This window comes from Phocoena phocoena, chromosome 7 (genome assembly GCF_963924675.1).
Source record: "Phocoena phocoena chromosome 7, mPhoPho1.1, whole genome shotgun sequence".
NCBI classification, from domain to species: domain Eukaryota; kingdom Metazoa; phylum Chordata; class Mammalia; order Artiodactyla; family Phocoenidae; genus Phocoena; species Phocoena phocoena.
Genome location: NC_089225.1, coordinates 88781980 through 88808510, shown reverse-complemented (window position 1 = coordinate 88808510; position 26531 = coordinate 88781980). Strand labels below are relative to the sequence as shown.

Genomic DNA, 26531 nt, shown 5'->3' with positions numbered 1-26531 from the left:
ATTCATTTGATAATCCAAAGGAAAACAAACTGGTGGACAAATTTCTGCTATTTACAAAAATAGTTTCTATTATAAAACACTGCATTATTTTTTAAATTCTAATTATTTAAATTTGAGACAAGGAATATGCTTAGGTGAAATATGTTCTGATTCTCATGACTGTCTTACATGTCAGAAATGAGTATGAGCAGCTAATTTAGGTAATGATTGAGCCCTTGATGTGGGGTAGCATGGGGGAGGGAGCTAATAAAAAAGCTTCTCCTGAACCTATGTGGATAACATAATCCAGTAGATCAGGCCACTATGTGAGATCAGACTAACTGCGGGTCAGTGGTGACTTAATGAATGATTGCTCATATGAGTCTTAATCCCTCTTAGCTATAATATATGGAGAGGAATAGTGACCTTCCCCAAGTTGTGGAATGCTTTTATATCAGACCAAAAGAAAATGGCTAATAAATCTATATCTTTAAACACAATTATATTTAACCATTAGAATATATAATGTGTGTGTTTACACATATACACTTATATATGTATACTTTATATGTATAAGTAAACATACATATAATGTTTATATATTCTCATATATGTAATGTGTAAATTTGCTCCTTTAAAATCCGAAACTTGGGGCTTCCCTGGTGGCGCAGTGGTTGGGAGTCCGCCTGCCGATGCAGGGGACGCGGGTTCGTGCCCCGGTCTGGGAGGATCCCACATGCCGCGGAGCGGCTGGGCCTGTGAGCCATGGCCGCTGAGCCAGCGTGTCCGTATTCGGAGCCTGTGCTCCGCAACAGGAGAGGCCACAACAGTGAGAGGCCCGTGTACCGCAAAAAAAAAAAAAAAAAAAAAAGAAATCCCAAACTTGCTACTGGGTTTTTTTGGTTTTGTTTTTGTTGGTTGGTTTTTTACTGATTAATGACTACTCAGTAATTATATATCTCACAAGTTAACAGAAGTGAGGGTTGTGCATTGGCTAATCACAGGATTAGCACATTGGCTAATCACGTGTTTCTTCATATGAAAGTCTAGTCTTGCAAACTGAGAAAGCCAAGGACAGAAAAGGAAAAACTTTCAAGTTACTCACCAAAATTTCCACCTACTGATAAAGTCCTTTTCTCTCTTTATCTCTCTGGCCACTTAGGTAAATTTAAAATTTTATCTTATCTCCCTAGTATGGATAAAAAATTTAGGTGATAAATAATTAGACTGAGTTCCATTTAGGAAGTAAAGTAGATAAATATCTACTGTGATTGAAAGTTACTTAACTCTTAGAAAAAGTGTTTGGCAAGAGGGTAAATCTTCCTGTTATTTCCATCCCATTTGATATTTTTCATTACAGAAAAAAGTTAAGTGACAGGAAGGGGTTTTTAATTATTTTTCTTAGCATACAATTCACCACCATTTAAGAGAGAGAAAGAGTCAGAGTTTGTACTCCCTAGAAGGGAAGCCACTTTAAGACTTAATGGGCTTTCCTTATACGTCTGCTTTTTATTTTTAAACACCACCACCTCTTTGCTGACAAACATTTTCTTGCAAATTATGGCAAGGGAGGAGGGGCATGAGAAAATAAGCTGCGTGAAAGCTGGTGATACTCCCTCTGCCAAAATTCCAAGTTGAAATCAAATCCTTCAGTAAAGTTTCTTAGGCATAGGGGGAAAAAAGAGATTTACAACTTCAGCAGAACTGTCATTCTACCAAGAGAAAGGATCAGTCAATCTACTTTACTTTCACCAAAGGATCTGAATCTGGCTGGCTTTGTCATACTTCTTTCTCCCTTATACATGGAGGTAGAGGGAGGGGGGAAGAAAAGCGCACGAGGAGTTAAAAAAATTGATGAAGCCCTGACCCTTTAGTTTCCATTTATAGTCTGGGCCGGAATGCCATCCCCCTGGACTAGCAAACTGTCCAATCCAGCCTCAAGTGTCAAGATGCTGTTAGGCACTAAGTGAACTATATATGCATGCCCTTACACCATTTAATGCTCTGGGTCCACCTTCAAGACACCAGTCTGTGGATCAGGCGAACCACCACTCCTCTTCCAAGAATCAGTTTGACAGGTTCTTTAGGAGGTTCTCCTTCTCTTTTTTTTTTTAAACCCATCCTTTTAAACACAATGGCACCAAAGAAGGACGTGAAGAAACCTGCTGCCGCTGCTGCCCCAGCCCCTGCCCCTGCCCCGGCACCTGCACCTGCACCTGCCCCACCCAAAGAAGCAAAGATTGACCTCTCTGCCATTAAGGTAATGAAAAGGGTGAACTGTTTGGTCACTGAAACATCTTTCAACAGTAGGGAACACTAGGAACTTTCAGAGGGGCATATTTTTCATTGAGAGGAATGGAGTTACTAAGCAAACTGGTGGATTTGGGTAGAAGAGAATCTTGATTTAAAAAGTAAATAAACTGTAGCATACAATTTCACTAAAATTATTATGAGTATGGCATTATATTTGGAACCTGTATTTGCTCTACCTTTTGTTTCTGTTTCCTTTTTTCCCTAAATTGTCAAAGTGCAAAATGTATAATTTTACAAACATTTAAACCAGTGGTTTCTTTTTTTTTTAATAAAATCTCTATGGAAACTGGATCTCTTCCTTAAAGCTACATCAAAAGGAAAGTTTTAGTCCCTACTTGTTTCCAAAAGTTTAAAAACAGCTGATGACCCAGTTGTCCGAGATGTATTTATTTGACATCTGCTTTATTTCATCTGAAAAAGAGATTTTTGCAATTCCCCCTCCAGCTTTGCTTAATAAAATTTGATACCACACTAAATGACATCCCAGTGCAGACAACTACGCACTCAAGTGTTTCAGTGACTATAACTGTCATCTTGTTTATTTATATATACATTATTTAATTCAGAATGTGAGTTGCTTCTAAATGAAACTAACCCCCCCCAAATATGGTAAAACTTGCTAGTTATACAGCTTTGAGCTTATGTCTTTGACCTCTTGCATACTGATCTTGAACTAAAGAGAATGTGATTGATTTTCATGTCAACACTTTGCTGTGATCAAAGTTCTCCACTGCCAAAAGATTATCCGCTTTTGGAAGAATGATGCCATGGATGTGCCTGTTTCCTCTCGGCAATGTGACCCATCAAATGTGCACCATCTCCTCATTCATTGGGCTCTGATTGGTCTGAATGACAGTTTGAAAAGCTTCATCTAGGGAACCCTGCCTTATATGGAAAACTAGTGGGTGAAAGTTCCTAGGAGGTGATCATTTCACTTAAGCCAATAGTTCTGTGCTTAATAAATCTGAATTTTGCTAACTTAATACTTGCTGACATTTAATATGCTGTTTACTTGCAACAGCCAAGCTAACCTATAAATAAATTCATTGACTATTTGAGTATAACTGTAGATTCTTAAAAATATTCCTGACAAAAAAAAAAATATTCCTGACATAAATATTGAATCAGATCACCCTTAGATGTATATGATGATATTAAGTAAATATATTCCAAATTTTTACAGCATTCCAATTAAACATGAAATTTTATGTTTCAGAGTAGAAGTAGATCTTGACAGACATTTTCTCTTGAGTTAGTAGGTAACTGAAGTCATATTTGGAAAATAGTTAGTCGTAGAATCTAATATTGATCAGGAACTATTCTTAATTTATATCCACTTAGGAGACAAAAATGAATGTCATATCTTCCAGTAAATGTTTTTCTGTCTTGAGGACTGCATGCATACAGTTCATTATGAGGAAATCAAATTTTTCATCTCCAGCAATACTAGTTAATATATCTTATAGATGCACACTGACTACATTATACAATAAGCATGATTATAGCCACTGCAATAATTCCAATTGCCTCTATTCATTGACTCCCCATTTTACATTAACACTAGGGATATGAATCAGTGTCAAAGCTATTCCTCTTTATATTTACTGTGATTTATAAGACAATATCATCCCTTTGTATCTGGGACTACAAGCATTTGGAAAGGAAAAAAATGTGTCTTCTTAAGGAGAAAAAGAAGTATCCCACTAATGAAAAGAGGCATTAATCTTCTTCCCCAAGGAACAGAGTAAGAATAAGTAAATAAATAAAAATTTAGTTTGGCAGGTAAGAAGTCTCCAAGAAAAGACAAAAAATCACTCTTTAAATCCAAAAAATAAACTGATTCCTTCTTCATAGCAGAGAAGTGATGCTTTTCTGTATCTTGAAAATTGGTTTATCCTTTCATCTATATCTTGAATTAATGCTAGTGTGAACTAGTACAGCTAAGCAAAAGAAGGAAATACTCCTAGAGAGTCTCTGTAAAGATGGGATATGCTCCATCTTCACTATTTCATTGTAGAATTAAAGATGTGATGGATGTTGATAAGGGACACAAACCAAAAAAGGAGAAGTTAAATCTAGAAGAAACAGATTATCTTTCATTCAGAGAGCCCATTCCTAATGGAAAGAGAACAAAGAAAAGAAGCATATTTTTGCAAAAGAATTTAAATGGCTTTAATGATATGCATTCAACAATACGAAATCAGTGCATATTTATAGATATTACAACATAGCCAAAGAATGTGATGCAACTTGAGAACTTTATAAAATCTAATTTCATCCCAATAGGTAAGAAGACTAATTAAAATGTGCATTAAAACATTTCATATTATGATGCTTTTAATCATGTAATGGTATTTCTAGATATATTACCTCATATAAGTTATAAACGTTTTTCAAGCAGAGAAAATGAACTTTAAAGAAATTAATCGAGCTGTTATATGTGTTCATTAACTTTCTGAAAACTCGATAAAGAACAAAACTTAATTGAATTTTACACTTTCTTTCATAAATCATATAAGATTGGAAATCTAGCTGTGCTTTACACTTTGAGTAGGGCTGACGTTTAAGTGGGACTATTTTAGTGTAATATTATAGTCATTACAATCATAGTATTTAATCCGTCAATACTATCCCAGTTAATATCTATGTTCCATATTATAATATACTATGTTACTAGCCATATATTTGACTCTGCATAAACTCTGAACAATATGAATGAATTTTATCAATTTTTTAAATGTGTTTTCCAACCTGATTTCCTGCTTTATTGGTTATTTCTTTAGAACATTTCTTTGGTTCTTCTGACATAAAACCTTTTATATTTTCTGAGGGAATGCTTACCTGATGTCCTAGCCCCATGGATTTTCTATGAATATCCTTTTCAAAAACACAAATACTGCTGACATCTGAACATTAAATCTACCATCCTGGGTGGTTCTAAGCACTCTTTGCTTTCAGAGAGCTGATACTTCCAGCAACAATGCCCAGACTAAAGCCTGACAGAATCGCCAAGTGTGGGAAGTAAAACCCAGCATAAGTTTAGTTTCAAGTACAAACACAAGAATTAACACCTGTTGCCCCAAACTGCAACCAAATGAAATAACAAAAGTAAATAAGTATGAGATGAGCATGTGCCTAGATTTTAAAAGATCTTCAATGTTTAAGCAAATTTTTTGCATGATGCATGCCTTAGCTGATATGTCAGGATTGCTCTGAGGTGATGGGACTTTGAATCATGTCTGTCATTGTGCTGCTTAAATTTTAATTCTCGTTGTATTCACCACTCAATCAGGTCATCCCTGACAGGATACTGCGGGCGACATTACAAAAAGTGGTAACGGTACGGAATGCATTGACAGAAACTCATCAAATAACAAATCTCACAGCACAATTGACCATATGCTTGGGAAGATTTAAACTTTCAGTTAATAAGGTGGAAATATAGTATTCCCAATAAATACATCTACTTACTGATGAGTATTCAGTGGAGGCAAATATTATGTATTCACTGAAACACCTGACTTGTCCTTGTCCAGGTATAGGACCTTTTGTGTTAATCTATAAATTATTTTTTCTCATCTCTAACAAAGCTGATACAAACCCAGTCCTACTTAGAAGGATTGTTGGAAAAATCAAATGAGGTCATGGCTCATGAAAGGCTTTGAAAATTATAAAGTTTTTTGTAATATAATAATCAATATTTATTATGAATTTACTCTGTGCCTTATTATCTTATTTAATCCACAAAACATTACACTAAGGTTGTTTTTAGCCTCATTTTGCAAGAAAAGAAGCTGAGCCTAAATGAGGTTCAATGTCAGGCCCATGATCAAATAACAAGTATGTGACAGAGCTAGGATATAACCTAGCAGGCCAAATCCAGAGTCAATTGTGTGAACCATATCCTAAACTACCTCCTGTTTATAAAAGGGAAGTTGCTGTTTCCAAGAATGTGAAAAGGAACCTTTTTTGCTCTTAAGGATATGAGGTTAAGAATGGTCAATATAAGGGTGATTCTCACATTGCCCTTCACAGCCCTTCGGTAGCCAGAAGAGGGGGTGAAAGGCACACATCAGAGCTAGTTCATCAAGACTTTTGACCTTGGCAGTTCATTACTGTTTTGTTTTCCTCAGCTTCCCCCTATCTTAGCACCTGTTGCTAACAGGTTGGGTGTTCTCATTTACAGATGGAAGGTGAGATATTAAGAAACTAGAAAGACCCCCAGTCACTTTGCTCCAGCTTCCTGTAAAAAGTTGTAAATGGAACATGGATGTTAAAAATGCTATTATGAGAGTAGACTGGTAGTTGCTAGGGTCGGGTGGGGATGGGAAAAAAGAGTGAAGGTGAACGGAGGGTACAAACTTGCAGTTATAAGATTAATAAGTTCTGGGATCTAAAATACAACATAGTGACTATAGTTAACAGTACCATATTGCATACTTGAAAGTTGCTAAGAGAATAAATTTTAAAAGTTTTCACCACAAAAAATATATATATATATAACTGTGTAGTATGATGGCTATGTTAACCAACTAACCTTATTGTGGTAATCATTTCACATATCAAAATTATCATGTGTTAAATCATCATGTTGTACCCCCTAAACTTATACAATATTATATGTAAATTATATCTCAATAAAGCTTGAAAAAAACTATACCAAAGTATTTTTTAATATTGTTAAATGTAGTTAAACTTATTGTATTTTAAAATAATTTTGCTTTTGTTTAATTAAACATACACATATTTCAAACATGACCTCCAAATTTTTCCATCAGGTTAATATTCTAAGAATGCGATGGGTTTCTATTTTGTTTACAAATAAGTAGCATGATTTAAACTGGAAATCTCAACAAATATTCTTTGGAGTCATATATAGAAATATAATGCCACGTGTATAATGATTAAATCTTAACTAATCTGAGGAAAAGAAATAGGAATAGAAGACATAGTCAATTTCTAATTAGAAGTGAAGACATAAGTCTTCACTTCTAATTAGAAGTGAAGAGATATGTCTAAATAAGTGAAGACAGAAGTTGTTTCTAAGTTTTCTTTATATAATTTTAAGAGTTTGTCTTCTTTTACTCTGGCCTTTTAATACAGACTAATTTTTAATACAACTAAAATGTCAACCAATTGCGATATTCATCCATTTGTGGCATGATTATAACCTCAGAAGCAAACCAAAATTTATGTGAGATTATCACTAGGTATCAGTAACAAGTTTCCACTTTGAAACATCTACTCTGTAAAAGAAGAGAACAGGTGGAGTGGAGTGGGAAGATGTTAAAGGGCATTCTGTAACTCTGTCTAAAATTATATTTTAAGTAATATGTAACTGGATAATGTCTTTGCAATGTAAAAGGCAGTTTGGAAAGGAATAGGTATGTTCACCAATTAATAGTGAATAGCACTTTTAATTTTAAAGATAATGAAATTTGTGCAAGACAAGGAGACCACAAAGTGACAGTGCCAAATTTAGCCTCTCGACATTTTAGTGCTGAAATGAACCCCCTGGCAAGTTGTCTTTAGAAGCCTTTCCATAATTACCCGGCATTAAGCACCATCTGACTCATGGAAACTGTGGAAAGGATTATATTTAGTCTGCTGATACTACACTTTCTTCTGCTTCTCTTCATACTGGAATAGTTTTTTTATGAAAATAAGATTTTCCGTAGTTTGTTTCTGCATCAACTTCTACGGTTTGTTTCTCCCCTCAAATCAGAACATGGAGGGCAAAAATTGCAATATACTAGTAGTAATGGCTTCAGTTATACTGGCTAAAATGTAAATTATATGGATGATAAATCTTTGTTATTCTGATCACAAATTAATAATAGTGAGTTGAAGCCAGAGCAGAAATTTTTTCCTAAAGATAAAACCACATCTTATTCAACTTTATCTTCTTCCTTCCACTGTGGCAAGTGAGGTTTTTTGCACCTAGTAAGTACCCAATGATATACCATCTCCTGATATAAGTGAGCTAGAAAATACTCATCTGAACAGTGTTATGAAATTTTATTTTGCTTAACTCCTCTTTATCTAAACTACTTCAAAATAATATCATTTACCAAATTTTTAGGCAAATTGCCCTTTTCCATTAAAAAAAAAAGTGAGTTGCTGTAGATACTACTGACAAAAGGATGGAAAACTCACAACATTATAGAACCATAAGCAACCATAGAAATCATGCAGTTTAATATTTCATATTTGAGAAAGCTATAACCCAGATAAAAGAAGTTATTTAATCAAAAGACACATGATTTATTACAGGAGAGCCAGAACAAAATTCAGAATACCTCAATCCCCATCTAAGTCTCTTTCCACCATATCAAAGACCTGAAATCTCCAAAATAGTAATATCAATATTCATATATCCCTGTTGTCACTAACAGAACTTCTACTCCAGATATGGAGGAAAAAGCAGATACTTATAATTTCTTAAAACACATACACAAGGCATTTTTTCAAAGCATTTTTCACAAATGCTTTTATTTTAAAAATAAAAAGAGGAAGGAAAGAACATAAACACAACTTGGATTTTTAAATTAAATTGCATACAAACAAATGCACAAAGTAGAGCAGGTGCAACACTCACGGAAAAGCTGATGAGAAATCCAAAGTAGTATAGACTTAGGTCACATTTTTACATTTTTATTAAAATTCACTTAAACCTCTTTGTTAATTCCTGTGGGTCTAAACTGTATTATTTTAATAATTCAGCCTTTGTTCTAATGTGACTGAATTCAGTTGACTAGTCTAGGCAGGCATCCTAACCACAGAATTACTCATTTCCTCTTCTATTCAGATCAGTTTATCCAATATAACCATCTATTCTCTCTTATATTAGACAACCTGGGCTGCTACTGTATTCTCATTGATCTTAATTTCTCCTTTTTATACCATATTAGAGTCACCAGCCTAAATATATCCTTTGTTGAAATAAAAAACTGCAATAAAAGTATCTATTTCCTTTAAATTAAGTGAATTGTTCTGAAGCACAAAACTCTCAGAGTTCCAAAATAGTACTTCTGCTAGCCTTTTACAATGATTCCTCATAACTCAAAGACTGGAGTGAAAATTATTAAGTTTTTGTTAGGGTTTGCATACATCCAGGTCTTTGTTCTCCCTGCCAGGCATTAAATCAAAGAACATGCAGCAATGTTTTCTTGATTGAAAACTGGCCCTGGTTAGATTAAGGTCTTTACTTAGCCTCACCAGTCATTAGCCCTACTGTAATATCTAGCAGTGATGATGAAGTTCTTTAAAGACTGTAGTCTATGTTCATTCCTAGGGCATTAGCCCTCAGTATTCAACATCACATATCTTCCAGATCGTCTTTAATTATAGCTCTTCTTGTTATACTAAAGCTTAAGATACATCAATTCCAGAGCCTGTTTGATTAAATGCATTTTAATATTTTTCTATAAATCAATTCCTTCTATATACCAGAAATTTTATCTTGTCCTTAATCAGTTAACGAAACCTCATGATTACTATTAGAAAAGTACTTCACAAAGTGAAAAATAATCTGAAAACATTGCAATAAAAATCTGTTTTAGTACCAGTACCTTGCTGACTACTACTTACCTAAATTCAATACTAAATAGTACATAAATCGTAAAAATGTGGAAGGTAGTTATTTTACCAACAGTCTAAGATAAGTATTTAGGCTAAAATGGAAACACCCTTTAAAAAAACAAATTGGGGGTTGGCAAATTAGAAGTCCTGATCATAACATTTATATAAAATCTAAGGAAAGATTCTGGAAATATAAAGGCATATACATCAATAACTTAAAATGAGCATGCCTACTATATGCATGGCAGTTCTAGGTGCTAGAGATACAGCACCAAAGGAGAATGTGTGCCCCTACTCTAGAATGTAAGCTCTTTGAAGGAACTGACAAGGTCCGTTCTCTCAAGGAAGATAATATCCTATGGACCTAGAGTCTGTCGTACAGAGTGAAGTAAGTCAGAAAGAGAAAAACAAATACCGTATGCTAACACATATATATGGAATGTAAAAAAAAAAAAAAGAAAAAACTGGTTTCTGAAGAACCTAGGGGCAGGACTGGAATAAAGACGCAGAAGTGGAGAATGGACTTGAGGACACAGGGAGGGGGAAGGGTAAGCTGGGACGAAGTGAGAGAGTGGCATGGACATATATACACTACCAAATGTAAAATAGATAGCTAGTGGGAAGCAGCCTCATGGCACAGGGAGATCCGCTTGGTGCTTTGTGACCACCTAGAGGGGTGGGATAGGGAGGGTGGGAGGGAGACGCAAGAAGGAGGAGATATGGGGATATACGTATATGTATAGCTGATTCACTTTGTTATACAGCAGAAACTAACACACCTTTGTAAAGCAATTATACTCCAATAAAGATGTTAAATAAATAAATAAATTTTAAAAAAATAAATAAAAAATAAATCTTCAGAAAAAAATTAAATAAAAATAAAAAATTTTTTAAAGATACTATCCTAGAGGAGAAGACTTGTTTGAAGGAGGAACTTACTATACATCTGTTCTAAAGATTTTAATTTAATTAAAATTCTGCTGAACATATAATATAGGCAAGGTATTTTATAGAGTTATGGGGGATACAATCTAAGTATAAGGCAAGGGTAGCATTCCAGGAGGGAGAGGCTCACACTTGGGTTCACATCATGGACCAAGGGAAATGGTCTCCAGTAACAGCCTGTGCTTCCCAAAAGTTTACAGTCAGGAAGGTTAAAACATATTTCAGTGGCAGAAAGGATAGTATCCTAGGAGCTAGGCAAATAGTAAAGGTTCTTTCAAGGGCTTTGAAGGATAGTTAATTTCTAAGAAGCAGAAATGACAGGAGAACATTCCAGATAGAAGAGACTTAAAATCTAATTTTCAAAACAAACCAAATGATGACATAGCAAACTGAGTCCAAAATCAGCTGACATTTTGTATTCATATCACGCCTTTCTTCAAAGGGTTGATTACTTCATCATTATAACACCCAGGAAGAGATACAAGAGAATGTTTTGGCCATTTGTAAAAGTGTACCAGAGAATAAATAGCATCTCCCACTTATTCTATGGGCACAATATCTAGGTCTTCTTACTTTTAAACTATAGCTTATTGTCTAGACTAGACTAAACTGTAGCCTTCTCTACCATTGTCAATAGCTTGCTTAAATGTTTACTTTGATCCTCAGTAAGCACAAAAAAACTACACGCTCATTCTCTATGTGATAAAGATACAGGTAAAAACTAGAGTGAAATAGTTTAACTGCCTCCATTATATTTTAATAAATAATAAACCTTTACATAATAGGCAAGTGGTTATGAATAGCTTATTTATAACGTAAATACAGCTATTAAAACGACTTTCCAGTTTACTTGACAGATTTGACACAAATTGATTGTATTTTATATGTATTCAAGGACACATTTTTCTATCTGAAAAAAATGAAAATGAGCATTATGTAGGTTATATGATGGGATGGGCATTATGTAAGACAACTTTGATGAGTTTGTTTTGTATTATCTATAGTTATTAATTCTACCAAAGATATATGCTAGTGCTCAATACTGATCATAGGGCAATTCAAATTTAATGACACAATACCTAAATACAAGAGTAAAACACAAAGAAACATGGTCTGCTCTAATGGCTTTAATTTTTGCATCAGAAATCATGAGACTCCAAATTATACAACTATCAAAGGTGACAAATTTCTACCTTTGTCCCTCCCTCTCATTTTCCCCTAATGAGTCAAAGGATTTAAATTTTTTCTATTAACTTCCATTTCCCAACAACCTCTCAAAATGTCAATCTATTCATGAAGATATGTCTACCTGGCTACTAATTTTTTTTTTTTTTTTTTTTTTTTGCGGTATGCGGGCCTCTCACTGTTGTGGCCTCTCCCGTTGCGGAGCACAGGCTCCGGATGCACAGGCTCAGCAGCCATGGCTCACGGGCCCAGCCGCTCTGCGGCATGTGGGATCTTCCCGGACCGGGGCACGAACCCGTGTCCCCTGCATCGGCAGGCGGACTCTCAACCACTGCGCCACCAGGGAAGCCCCAACTACTAATATTTTTTAAGTTATATTTTCAATTCTAATTTTGGGACTCAGACTCCATGAGATCTTTTTCACTACTTACAAACTTTGGACAAAAAATGATATGCGTTTAAATGCTGATTTCTTTCCAAATGGCATGGGGAAAAGCTGCAAAGTATACATCTGCCTAGCAGAGGGAGATTATGCTTTTTGTGACCATTCCGTTAAAAATAGTTGCTGAAACAGTACTTAAATTAGAATTTATCTCTAACATTCTTTATGCCTTTGAGCTGCTTTAAATATGTAGAAAACTGATAAACATGTCTGAACTTTAGTTCTGACTAGACTGGTCTCTTCTCAGTACCATTCTAGTAAGGGAGTTGTCCCCTATTTTCAGGTAAGCTGTCATAAAAACTTACTACCAGCCAATGCCATGGATACCTTTAAAATTCTAAAGTACAACTTTGCATTTCACAACACCTGCTTTGTATTCTTTTGGTTCTCAGTCTGGTGACTGAGTCATAAAATGTTTGACATGGCAGAAAGGGAATCAGCACATTCTGGTAAGAACATAAGCAACATTTTTAAATTTTAAAAGAACATGTACAGAATGAGAGAAAAAGAACACAAAATGGTCCATCAGCTTTCCCTCTTAGAAGAACTTCATAAATTCAAAAAATATGACTAGTCAGCCACCATAAAGATAACAGGTAGGAAAGCAAATACCCAGCCCTAATGTAAGAAAACTGAGGGAGAGTGCTGAAAATGGAGATTAAAACCATTCCTGGCTTAGATAAAACTCTATACTCCTGAAAGTACAATGTACAAAGAGTGGTCTTTAATTGGAGATTTCACAAACTGACCAGATTTTCACTTGGGCAGACCCAAGAAACATACAAAATGTATGCACCCCTTTCAAGTCCTCTGAACTTTACCACAAGGGACAGAGCTGCAGAGAGTGTTTCTTCTATAGCAGTTGCCATTTGAAACCCCAAACCAGTCCCATCCAGAAAGTTCCATTTATACCAAAACTGCTGACTTGAAGTTTGCAAAGTCCATAATTCACCAAGAGAAGGGATCAGCTGTAGCCTTTAGAGAAATTCTAAGCTCCTCTGCCACTGAACAAATAGGAAGCTTCTTAAAGGAAGATGCTCAAGAAAACATCTCAGGGATAAAGACCATAAAAGTACTGATAGGCATTGGTCTCACCATGGCTGTCCACTCTTAGGTTCTGATTTCCTAAAAATAGACCTCAGGGTACAGATCCCTCTTTCCCTTTGCCCTAAGAAAGCTAAAAAACTCTCCAAGGGGAGTGGCTACTTCTCTCTGAAACCTGATGCTAGCTGTGAGGTCACAGCTTCTCCAGAAATAAAAGGCAGCCTCGGCAAGGGAGGCCCCCACTCAGGGATTGGAGCAGCCCTCAACTCACTCTTCAGCTTCGCCGCTGTCTGCAGCCCAGAAGCTCCATCATGGTGGGTCCTGTGAGAAAACTACTTGTAATTTATAGACAGATATAGACAGTAGATAGGAATAAAATTGAGGAGAGAACATATTCAGTATGTGTGTAGAATCTACTTTTGGTTTTTATTAAAGTGGGTTGAGGACAGGAGAGATTAATTCGAGGTATTATGCCAACTGGAAAAATATGTCTTACTCCCAAAAACAGTACTTTATGCTTCACCAACTTTCTATATCACATAAGTTTTATCATATCTAAATTTAGGGAAAAACCTGCAACTATAGCAAAATACTATACCTTAAAAAAAATCTAATGATGCTGATAACTAAAATTAAATAAACTACTTTCCATGCATTGGGTAAAAATATACTGGTTAAATAGAAGAAAGACTTCAAATGACCTTTTTAATGCAGTGTGTCTGTATTAGACATATGTTAAATACACCGTAGGTTATTATATTATTCCAGAAAGAATTTGATTTAGCATTTGTTAAATCATTGACTCATGGATTAAGATATAGAAAGATGTTCCCTAACTATCTTTTGCAACAGCTTTTTATTTTTCCTAGATTCAAAAGTATCCTAAGGCAACCTTCTTATTCTATGACACCTACATAGCTTCCTAAAAATCTCAGAGCAGAGAGCACTCTCTTCTGTCAACGCATTTGAAAGAGTACTAGTTGTTTCTTTCTTTCTTCCTCTCTCTCGCCATTGCAGTCCTTCAGTGCTGACCAGATTGCTGGTAAGTGAATTGAGCTTCTCTATTCCAGAGGTAGGCAGAGCGCTTCTTAGCCTCTGAAATATCACTCATCTCCAAGACACGTTACTGCATGGCTCAACCTCTTAGTATCCAAGCTATGCCTGAACTCTGAAAAGTAGGCATACATTTTCAGCTTACTTTGAAGATTACTCAGGGAATGAGCTTGGATACATTTAAAAATCAGGACATTTTTGTTTGGTTAAAATATTCTTTGTGGTTAATTTCTTTCTAACAGATCGAGTTCTCTCAGCAACAGCAGGATGGTAAGTCTAAACGATATAATATGTGCACACTCATAAAGATGGCATGTGAGAAAACCAACTCTCTTGAGATGAGATTAGCTCTTTCTAATTATCCCCACTGATGTTGTCACTCTAAATATAAATGCTCTCAATCACTCTAAATATAAATTCTCTCAACATGAACCCTTCACGTATAATCAGCAATCAAAAGTTTAGGCAAACAAAAGCTAAATACCACAAAATAATTTCTTGTATTCACTGATTTCTAAATAGAACCAATTCGATACAGTAGGTAATACCATACATATACCCCCCAAAAATATGTGGATTCTGGATGGCTAATTTGTTAATCAAATCCCTAAAGAGTGATTTGGCAGGTCTAAATTATTCAATTTAGAAAACAAAATTGATTCTAAAACTGCCCAATTACCAAATACACATAATTTCAGTGGGCACCATAGTGAGTTGAAATAGCAGGTGAAGTGGATATAGAAAAAAATGTGCATTCAGAGAAAATGAGGGGAAAATTATTTATCAAAAAACTGTGGGAGGAGCCTTAGCCATCTCCTGGTCCATCTTTAGAGATGCAGGACAGGCTCCCAGAGAGGTGTTGAGACTGACTCAAAGATCCAAAGAATTAGTGATAGGGTCAAAATCTAATATTACTTTAAATTAATTAGAAATTTATTTCATAGAAACAGTTTCTAACTAGAAGACTTCAAATTCTGGAGATTCAAAAGAATATGAATAGTTTCCCTAAGACTTCCACTTTTTCTTCTTCAGGTCTTTGGATCCAAGAGATCCTGTGCCCTAAGACTCTTATTGTTTCACTGGAAAGTGTAGGGCAGAATAAGACGTCTTATGAAGTGAGTCACATATTTAAATAAACTGAGACAAAAATACATCTATAGAAGGGATGGAAGAAAATTTCAGTTATACAATATTGTATAAATTGGATATTGGTCATAATGATAAGTATGTATATATGTTATGATTTATAATATATAAATAATTGTGATAATACTCATAGGTATATAATTATACTCAGTTCTCTATCTAAAGGATTTAACATTTTTCAGCCTGTTTCAGTGTCTGGAATATCTCATGTTTGGAAATCAGTTAAGAAGAAAAAGGATATTTGCTATTGTACAGATTCATATATATCTACATCATGGTTAATACCTTCATGCAGACAAATTAGATGACCTGATGACTCAGAACCCATGATCATTTGAAATTATACTACAAAGGACTAATTTTTCTTATTGAAAACAGTTGGTAATTCTACTCTAATTTGTTTGATTTTTAATATATTTTAACTAATGATGCTGCTACATTATCTGCTACTGTACCCTAGTCCTCTTAAATATCTAATTTATGTGTCATTATGACTGCCAAACTATGGTAGAACCAAGCAACAGAAGACTTAAAAACCCTTTCAGAGACAGAGGACTTGGTGCTGAACATTAACTGTATTACTCCATATGTAAAATAGGTTTTAGATATAGAGGTTCAGTAAACATCGGTGTGGTGGACTGGTTTTCTCCTGTGCCAGGAAAACAAATGCAAGCATTTTAAATTAAAAGGAACTATTACATTTTAAGAAATAAATAAAGACATACTTTGTTTGCTTCCTTCTTCAATGATTAGAGTTTTTCTCATGGCTGCTCTACTTGAATGTATCACAAGTTTGGGGTAAAGAAAAAAACACTAGAAAATTATAGCATTCTAAAGGTGTAAGTCCTGTGCTGTCCAGTAGAGTTGCCACTAGCCACATGTGGCTATTTAAATTTAACCTGTAATTAAGTAAAAATAAATGCATTTAAAAGTCTACTTTCTCCTTTGCACAGTCATATTTTAGTGCTCAAAAGCCACAGGTGGAAGGTAACTACTACCCTTTTGGGCAGCCCAGATACAGAACATTTCAATCATCACAAAAAGCCCTAGAACAGTGTTGTTCTAGACTAAGGGCTGGCAAATTTTTTCTTAGAGAGCTAAATAGTAAATATGTTAGGCTTTGTTGGCAGAACAGTCTCTGTAAAAACAACTTAGTTCTGTCACTGAGGTATGAAAACAGCCATAGACAATACATAAATGAATGGGCATGTCTGTATTCCAATAAAACTTTATTTACAAAAACAGGCAGCCAGCCCGTAGGCAGTCATTTGCTAACCCATGTTTTAGACTCTTCAAGAGAATAACTAAGCCTTAAAAATCTGGTGTAGGAAGAGCAATATTTTTCTGGCCTTGGCCTTTAAATCAACAAAAGGGTTCATGTCAGAGAGATTCTATTACAGCTCATAAAACCCTATTTCTACATCAAGATCTGACCAGGGTAATAGTGAGCCCTCTGAGCAATCTGCATGAAAGCCTGGAGCCAGTAATAAGAATAGTTCAGTTTCACATGTCCCATAGGAAGATAAAATATAATATTTGACTAATGACCCCACAGTGCCTGCCGCATGTCTTTTAAGTTGGGGAAATGATCTGTGCTGTCAATTTGCATAGAACTTGAGGTGGAAATTTCAGCAAAGAATGATAACATGATCTATAGTTGATTGTTAACATAATGTCTGGTGCAATCTTAGATTAGGGGATGAAGGGATAGTTAAATAGGATGTTTTGCTGAGTAATCTATCTAGATAGCATCTCTTGATCTGAGACCACTAATGGCCTAAAAAGAATGTTTTCACCTCTACTAGTTCATTCACAAATGGGTTTTTGAATGTTGTTGGTATTTACTCCAACAAGTTGCCATCGGTACTTTTAGGTTCTCCAGAAAATTTAATTTAGTTAAGTTTTAAAAGTTCAATTAAAATATCTTTACTTGCCCCTAAATCCATAGTAGCACCTCTTTCTGTCTTTTTGGTGTATACTTAATTCCTTGTTAATGTAATCCTGAAAGGCAAAACCAATTCTATCAAAGGAGAATGACAAAATTTAGGGAAAGTAAACAATAGAGTGATTGTGATAAAAATAGACAACACTTTTAAAATATGTGCTTACATACACACATGAATACCAGTAAAACTAGGGAAATCTGAGTAAAATAGGTGGAGTCTATCAATGTGAATATTCTGGTTGTGATAGTGTACTATAATTCTGTAAAATGGTACTATTGGGGGAAACTAGACAGAGTATTTAAGAGATCTCTGCATTTTTTTCTTAAAATTGCATGTGAATCTATACTTATCTCCATAAAATTTTAATTTAAAACGTGTACTTACATTCTAAAGCTAATACAGCAACATGTTATCATATGTTATTATATGAAAAAAGAGTAAAGTTTAAAGTGATCACCATAGCAATAGATTCAAACAAATAAGTCTTCAGAATCAGTTACACTAGGAGCCTATTAGAGTCATACATTGAAGTGGTTAAATGACACTATAGAACTTAGAAATTGGCCTCATCTACCTTTTTTCCTGAAAAATGAAGTTACTCCTGAAGAAAACTAGTTAAGAGAAGAGCCTAGGAAATTTGTACCTCAAGAGCAGGTTTTTCTGTATAAGTTAAGAAGTTTGGTTTAACCTCACATGACACAACCCCGATTGAAAAATTTGTTTTCTTGAAATTTTATTAACGTTGTTAATTATATAAGGGATTTTATGAGGAATTCTTAAGATTTCTCAAGGCCTCAGAATTTCTTAACCCAGTCCTGTGTCCAAGGCAGATGAAGGAGATATGAATAAATATGACTAGCAGTTTCAATTTCCATATCTGATGAATAAGAACATATGACTTGAAACTGGAAATCCTGCTTTAAAATAGATCCCAAAAGAAATGTCCAAAGGGAGTTGTCAGTTGAGCTTAGAAAAGGGAGAGCCCAAAGATAAAAACTTAAGTGACTGGCAAAAGCTGTAGAGGAGAGTTTGAACTGGATCCCTGATGAAGTTTGGATTAATTTATCGGTCTGAAGTATTAAAAAAGCATCCTAATGTTTCTTGCTTCTTTCAGAATTCAAGGAGGCATTTCTCCTATATGACCGAACAGGCGATAACAAGATCACCTTAAGCCAGGTTGGTGATGTCCTTCGGGCTCTGGGCACAAATCCCACCAATGCAGAGGTCAAGGCGGTTCTGGGAAACCCCAGCAATGAAGGTAAACACATGTTTTTCCAAGAAGTTGGGAAGTGTGTGTGTGTGTGTGTGTGTGTGTGTGTTGTGTGTGTGTGTGTGTGTGTGTGTGTTTATGTGAGAGAGAGATTTATAGAGAAATAAGTTCCACAGAATAGGGTTTAATTTACTTTTTATGGTAAGTGTGCCTCTTGGCCATCTAGAGTCTTAGTTTTTATCCTCATAAAATAAGTTAACCTTCCTTTAGAATTTGTAAGCATGACATAATTTCATGTTAATGAAAGGAAATGATATCTAATGCTGACATCATCATCATCACCATGTTATCTAAACATACCCTACAGTACTTCCCTGGTGGTCCAGTGGTTAAGACTGCACGCTTCCAATGCAGGGGACATGGGTTCAGTCCCTGGTCGGGGAACTAAGATCCCATATGCCTGCCGCGGGATGTGGCCAAAAAAAAAAAAACCATCTTAAAGGAAACTCAGCTTTCTAATTTAAGAACACACAGATGACACCTTAATAAAACTATTTTCTGTTTCCAAGAACTGTAAAAAGACTTAAAAACCTAAGCCAAAATCTGCATTCAGTCCCCCAAGGTAAATCCTAAGGCAAAAGTCAGTGATCTGATACGTAAGAGGCAAAATTGAAGAAGTCATTGGATACAGTAATCCAGTCATTAGTCTGGAACAAGGAAATTTTTTCCAATCCCATGATTCATGGCAAGTATAATAGTCTATTGAAAACTACCACTCTGAACAAAAAAAAAAAGAAGACAAAACTGAAGTTTTTTCAAGTAGATATTTGGGCTATTTATCCTTGCCATAAGGAAAATAAGGAGGGGAAGGCAAATAATCTTTTTTTTTCCCAGAAAAGACCATTTTCCTTTATTACAAAAGAAAAAAAATTTGATTTCAAAAAACCTACCTCTAAATCGGTCTGCAGGAATTTTCCTCAAACTTCATTTTCTTCAAAGGAAAATGTCCAAGTAAATCATGCAAAAAGTAGCTGGGAGCATGAGATAAAGGAAGAGCGTAATAAGCCAAATTCATCTTTAAATGCCATTTTCTAACTTATCAAACATTAATCTTTAATGGAATTATTAGGTAAATGTTCATTTATTCAGCATTCAAATTTAATCTTCTTAATATTACTCAATGTACTAGATTTCTACACTATAAGGAAAGACTGCTGAATGGGAATTTTGACTTTAGGGGTACATAACTTTATCCATTTGTATACATCTGGATAGTCTGTTTTATACTTTTGCTGTGAATACTGTTTATCTTGTCAGAAGATACTAAAAAAGTTCTTATCTCCAGGCCTCTAAAACCGCAGAGAAATCAGAAGATCGCAAAGTATTTAACACACACACTCTCCTCACAGGCTTCTTTTCTGAATTACTTAAAATTTAAAGAAATTGAAGGCTCTACAAAAGCTCAGACAAAAGTGGAATATATATTAAAGTTCAGTTAGGTTTTGCTACATTTATATGTTAATGGATTTGTTATCAGTATATTTCTATATTGCTTCCCTAGTGTTTATAGAAAATATTAAATTGACAATACTAATAAAATCAGTAGCTAACACTGATTAAGCACTCAGTTTGTCCCAGATATTGTAATAGACTTTGCATGTATTATCTCATTTAATGCTCACACTACCACTACAAGGTATCTCTTTTGAGAGATGAAAAAGTTGAGGCACAAAGAGGTTAAGGAACTTGCCCATGGGGCTTCCCTGGTGGCGCAGTGGTTAAGAATCCTCCTGCCAATGCAGGGGACATGGGTTCAAGTCCTGGTCCAGGAAGATCCCACATGCTGTGGAGCAACTAAGCCAGTGCGCCACAACTTAAGCCTGCGCTCTAGAGCCCGTGAGCCACAAATACTGAGCCCCCGTGATGCAACTACTGAAGCCCCCATGCCTAGAGCCCGTGCTCTGCTACAAGAGAAGCCACCAGGATGAGAAGCCCACATACCGCACAAAGAGTAGCCCCCACTCACCGCAACTAGAGAAAGCCCATACACAGCAACTGAAGACCCAAGGCAGCCAAAAATAAATAAATTAAATTAATTAATTAATAAATAGCTCACTAAAAAAAAAGAAACTTGCCCATGATCACACAGTTGTAAATGGTGGGCTGAGGATTAAAGCTTAAGCACTACGACTCCAGAGCTCATGCTATTATCTATTACAAACATTTTGTCATCAGTCATTTACCAACTGAAATTTAAGCTGTATGAAGATTTTTCAGATGATCTAGAATGAACTCTCAAGCTTAATCTGTGACTCAGAGATGGCATTTAATGATAGATAATAACTCTCCAAATTGCAATTTCTTCCAGAGATGAATGCCAAGAAAATTGAGTTTGAACAATTTCTGCCCATGATGCAATCTATTTCCAACAACAAGGACCAGGGCACCTATGAAGACTTTGTTGAGGGTCTGCGTGTCTTTGACAAGGAAGGCAATGGCACCGTTATGGGTGCTGAACTTCGTCATGTACTAGCTACACTAGGTAAGAAATATTCATTTCAGTGGACTTAATAGGACAGAATATATAGGAAAGAGCATGAATTAGGGCAATCATGTTATAACCAAAATAAGTAGGGGGAAAGACTACAAACAGAAAATGAAAAAGAATAGTCAAAAGTTAATGACCATATCAATTAACCTCAATGTCAATGAGTTTATTTGGGGGAAATGATAACTTAAATTATTGGTAATGAATAAGTAATGTGCAGCATTGTAGCTCTTACAGGATAGAGTTTGGATGATCAGGTATATAGTGTGCATTTAAGTCATTTATTCAAAAACAATTTGTTGATAACCTTCTGGCTAGAGAACAGGAAGGGCTTAGTTTCTATCCTCCAAGAGGTTATAGTCTCCAGGAGTCCAAAACTGATCACTTACAGTGGAATGTTGAAAATATTCTCTGGTTTTCTTTTTGAAGAAAGAGTTTTGTTTCATCAGGTGAAAAGATGAAAGAGGAAGAAGTGGAAGCCCTGATGGCAGGTCAAGAAGACTCCAACGGCTGCATCAACTATGAAGGTACAATCTCACATACTCTGGTGGTTACAGCAACTCTGAACTGATTGGGTTGACGATGGACAACTTTTGAGCTTAAAACAACTTATCTTCTCTACCTTTCTTATTCAATAAGAGAACATACAAATGTTACTTATTATCAATCAGTTATATAATAACTCTAAAAAGATATCTTGTAAGGACCTGACTATATACATAAGATTTACTCCAGTGGGTTTTAACATTCCTGTGCATTATTATACAGGTTAAAATGTGTTTTCACTTTTATCTTTTCTTGTTAGATCTTCACAACACCTCTGTAAGATGGGGTTTGTGTCAGAATAAATTTTAAAATTAAATACTAATATCCTTTAATATTACAGTTGGAGAGATCTCAAAATCCTTTACAGCAAGCAGTTATGAAAATGAGGAATCCGAAGGCCAAAGATATTTAGCTATTTAGTGAAGGTCACATCATTAATGGCAAAGCTGGTGCTAAAATTCATATCTCCTTTTCTAGTGTTCTTGCTTAAATGAAATTTCTCATAGTGGCCAATTCTCTACTTCCTGCCACCAATTTTTTTTAACATCTTTATTGGAGTATAATTGCTTTACAATGATGTGTTATTTTCTGCTTTATAACAAAGAGAATCAGCTATACATATACATATATCCCCATATCTCCTCCCTCTTGCGTCTCCCTCTCACCCTCCCTATCCCACCCCTCTAGGTGGTCACTAAGCACTGAGCTGATCTCCCTGTGCTATGCAGCTGCTTCCCACTAGCTATCTATTTTACATTTGGTAGTGTATATATGTCCATGCCATTCTCTCACTTTGTCCCAGCTTACCGTTCCCACTCCCCGTGTCCTCAAGTTCATTCTCTATGTCTGCGTCTTTATTCCTGTCCTGCCCCTAGGTTCTTCAGAACCTTTTTTTTTTTTAGATTCCATATATATGTGTTAGCATATGGTATTTGTTTTTCTCTATCTGATTTACTTCACTCTGTATGACAGACTCTAAGTCCATCCATCTCACTACAAATACCTCAATTTCGCTTCTTTTTATGGCTGAGTAATATTCCATTGTATATATGTGCCACATCTTTATGCGTTCATCTGTTGATGTACACTTAGGTTGCTTCCATGTCCTGGTTATTGTAAATAGAGCTGCAATGAACATTGTGGTACATGTCTTTCTGCCATCAATTTATAGCAGCTTCACCCAGAGGGTCTGAAAAGCAACACACCACACAAAATAAAGATGCAAGATAAAGTTGCATGATATAGGGCTTCCCTGGTGGTGCAGTGGTTGAGAGTCCGCCTGCCGATGGAGGGGACACGGGTTCGTGCCCCAGTCTGGGAGGATCCCACATGCCGCGGAGCGGCTGGGCCTGTGAGCCATGGCCGCTGGGCCTGCGCGTCCGGAGCCTGTGCTCCGCAATGGGAGAGGCCACAGCAGTGAGAGGCCCGCGTACCGCCAAAAAAAAAAAAAAAAGTTGCATGATATATCTTGTAAATTTAAAATTTTGCAACAAAATTGAAAAACTTATCCATCCCCCCAAAAAACTAATCTAACCACATCTCAATAAAGCTATGTTGACAGCTTTGGTATAAATATGGACTTATAAAGTCTAACCACTTGGAAAAAAGTAAGACAAGAAAAGCAGAGGGGCGGAAAGAGAAGTAGAAAGGAGAGAAAAAAAGAGAACAGGAGAAAAGAAAAAACTAAGCCAAGCATATCTTCACTGACAATCTTGGTTAAACTTTACGTTTTTCCTATAAACTATGTTTTACATTCAGGTACTGCCATAAGTACATTAGATAAAAGAAGAATCATTCAATAAATATTGTTTGGACAAGGGTATAGTCATTTAGGAAATAAAGGCAGATCTCGATCTCCTACTAGGATAAATTTCACATGAGTCAAACATTTGAATGTAAAAGCTAAAAGTATAAAACCCATGGAAAATTATTTATAACTTTTGGAATGGGAAGGCATTTCCAACACTGATACAAAACCCAGAAGGTATTACAAATTTCAATAAATTCAACCACATTATTTTTTTTATCTAAGTGGCAAGCCACCAGAAACAAAGTCAAAAGACAAATAGCAAACCAGAAAAAAAAATCTGCAATCAACATCAGAAAGTTCATTTGCCTAATTTTAAAAAAAGTTACAAATTAATAAAAAGACCACAACCCAATAGAAAAATTAACAAGTACACGAACAGACAATTCATAGGAAAGGAAATAAAAATATATATGAATATAATATGCTGAACTTCACTAATAATAAAAGAAATGCAGATTAACACTACACTTAGATATACTGATTGCCAAAATTTAAAGTTTAACCACACTTTAGGTTGAGGACAGTGTATGGAAACAGGTGATCTCATGCATTCTTGTTGGGAATATAAATCATTAAAATCCCTATGTGGTGATGTGGTATTAATTATTAATTCCAGCAAATCTACTTCAAGGGATGTAGTCTTTACACATACTTGCACTCAAGTGAAATGAGTGATATATGATTATTCATATTCATTATTCATTACTGTGTTGCTCGCGATAGCCAAATATTTGAACAACTTAATGTCCATCAATGTACGATGTATCAAATAGATTTTGGTACATTTTCACAGTGAAATTCCCTACAGACCTAAAAAAAGAACAAGGACACCCTTGTTTATGATTATGGTAATATTTCTAAGATACATTATGAAGTGAGAAAAGCAAGTGCAAAAGAGTTTGTAGAACATGCCACCATTTGTGTAAAAAAGATTTTTACAAACATATATTTGTATTTTCTTATACATGCATAATAGCTCTACCAACTTAGCTATAAAGAGAGGAACTAGATAGCTGGGAGACAGTGGTGAAGAACATTTTTTTTTATAAACTCTTTCATACTTTCAAGAAAAAATTTTAACCATGTGAACATAACACGTAATCAGAAAGCTAAACTTACAAAATCGGGGAAAAGCCATAAATCCAGTATTAAGAACAGTAAGCTATACAGAGTTTAAATAAACTCTAGAGTTATAACTAGGAATAATTAGAATTGAGTTAACTTACTATACTGCTCTCTTATTAAATTTGACTGTGTTCTAACTCTAAACTGTATTATCCCTACAGCTTTTGTCAAGCACATCATGTCTGTCTAAATGGAGCTCTCAAGGTATCTATCTGTTTCCTCTTTAATATATAAGGGTTTCTCAATATTGTATTTTTTTAATGTAACAGCCTCACTTATATGCTGTGGATATAATTAGTATTGCTTCTTAATGAAGTTATTTATATTAACCAGAACACATTAATATAATTAATATTATATTAATATTAACAAGTTATTTATATTAACCCATCTCCTTGATATGGGTTATTCAGAAATACAGCATTTTTGTAAAAGTGTACAAGCAAAAACTTCTGAGGTTTTTGCTTTCATGTATAGATCCTATCTTTGTACTATAATTAAGCAGTGGAGATTCAACAAACCAGAGAATAGCTGATTAATTTAGTTGGAACATAACAATAATAAAAGCATTAGCCTATATTCTTTGAAAAATTGAAGTAGTTTTTAACAATTCCTGCTCTAGAAAACCATATTATCACAGTACAAAGTGCAGCACTTGAAACCAGGTTCTTGCAGCAAGGAAATGCCTTACTTTGGAAGTGATGGTTCATTTTGTGCTTTTTCTTCTATTTCACTTGACACTATTTCCTTCCCCATTTCCTTTCTGAAAAGATGCAATCAATATCTAACTCTTTTTCCTTTTTCCTTTACAGATCAAGCATTGTTTATGAAGACTGGCTGGGACCTTATTCTAAGAACACCCATGACTAACTGTCCAAATCTGTTTACCATTGTTCAGAAAAACAAAACAATTTGGATCATTTTAGACTGAAGGACTCCCTGAATTTTTATACACCTTACATTTCTCTCTGAATTATATTCATATCACACAAACCAAGTGTCTGCTGCTCTAGAAAAGAAGGATAAAATACTGACAATCTCAAATCCAAGCACTGCTCTTTATTTTCTACCATGGGTCAAAGAACATCCTTAAAATAATAAATCAATAAATAATTTTGGTCAGTCTGGAATGTTCAAGTCGCACTGTTTTTATCTTCTTGCTTAGAGAAACTTATTTTTAAAACCCCAATTCTTTTGTTAATGTACAGAATATTGATGAATTATAAAATTTTAAGAGAATAAATAATTATAGTCTACACAACAATAACTGAATAATAATGATAATCATATATCATTGAAAATGCAAAATAGAAAACTGAGGAAATTCAGATAGAATCAGAGATGGTTTAATATAAGCTATCCGGCAATTTAAGATGAAAGCAGGTTTCTTCAGTTTTGTGTAAATCATTGTATACATAGCTTGACCTATTTCACTTCTAGTGACAGTCTGGCCTATTAGAAAATTCTAATAAGCCCTTGATATGTCTCACCGAATGTCTTCAAGGATAAAATTTAAAGTGACCTTTCAGCTGTTACTTAAAAAAACGTCTCTGGGGATGAGACTCTTACTCAAGAACTCAAGATCCTGTCTATTAAAATTCTCTCTCCTGCTATGATTTCCTCTACTTTGCATGTCCATGTCCCCAAAACCTTGGTTC

The 26531-nt window shown here is 35.1% G+C and overlaps 1 protein-coding gene across 4 annotated transcripts; it reads left to right on the top strand.

Moving 5' to 3' along the window:
* Positions 1 to 1819: 1819 nt before the first annotated feature.
* Positions 1820 to 26010, top strand: MYL1 (myosin light chain 1). 4 transcript variants are annotated; one of them, XM_065880493.1, is made up of 8 exons: positions 13730 to 13803; positions 14507 to 14531; positions 14785 to 14812; positions 18749 to 18892; positions 21213 to 21386; positions 21842 to 21919; positions 25035 to 25077; positions 25686 to 26010. In XM_065880493.1, the coding sequence occupies exons 5-7, from the start codon at positions 21215 to 21217 to the stop codon at positions 25061 to 25063; spliced, it is 279 nt and encodes a 92-aa protein (XP_065736565.1). In that variant the 5' UTR covers positions 13730 to 13803; positions 14507 to 14531; positions 14785 to 14812; positions 18749 to 18892; positions 21213 to 21214; the 3' UTR covers positions 25064 to 25077; positions 25686 to 26010. The 4 variants fall into 4 exon arrangements, with proteins under 4 accessions (XP_065736562.1, XP_065736563.1, XP_065736565.1 ...); XM_065880490.1 differs by lacking the exons at positions 13730 to 13803; positions 14507 to 14531 and adding an exon at positions 1820 to 2239; XM_065880491.1 differs by lacking the exon at positions 14785 to 14812 and having other exon boundaries at positions 13715 to 13803.
* Positions 26011 to 26531: the final 521 nt, after the last annotated feature.

Coding starts and splice junctions, on each gene's coding strand:
- MYL1 (XM_065880490.1), top strand. CDS start 1,961: ATGCCCTTACACCATTTAATGCTCTGGGTCCACCTTCAAGACACCAGT. Junction 2,240..14,784: donor TTGACCTCTCTGCCATTAAG/GTAATGAAAAGG, acceptor TCTTTCTAACAG/ATCGAGTTCTCTCAGCAACA. Junction 21,387..21,841: donor TCATGTACTAGCTACACTAG/GTAAGAAATATT, acceptor TTGTTTCATCAG/GTGAAAAGATGAAAGAGGAA.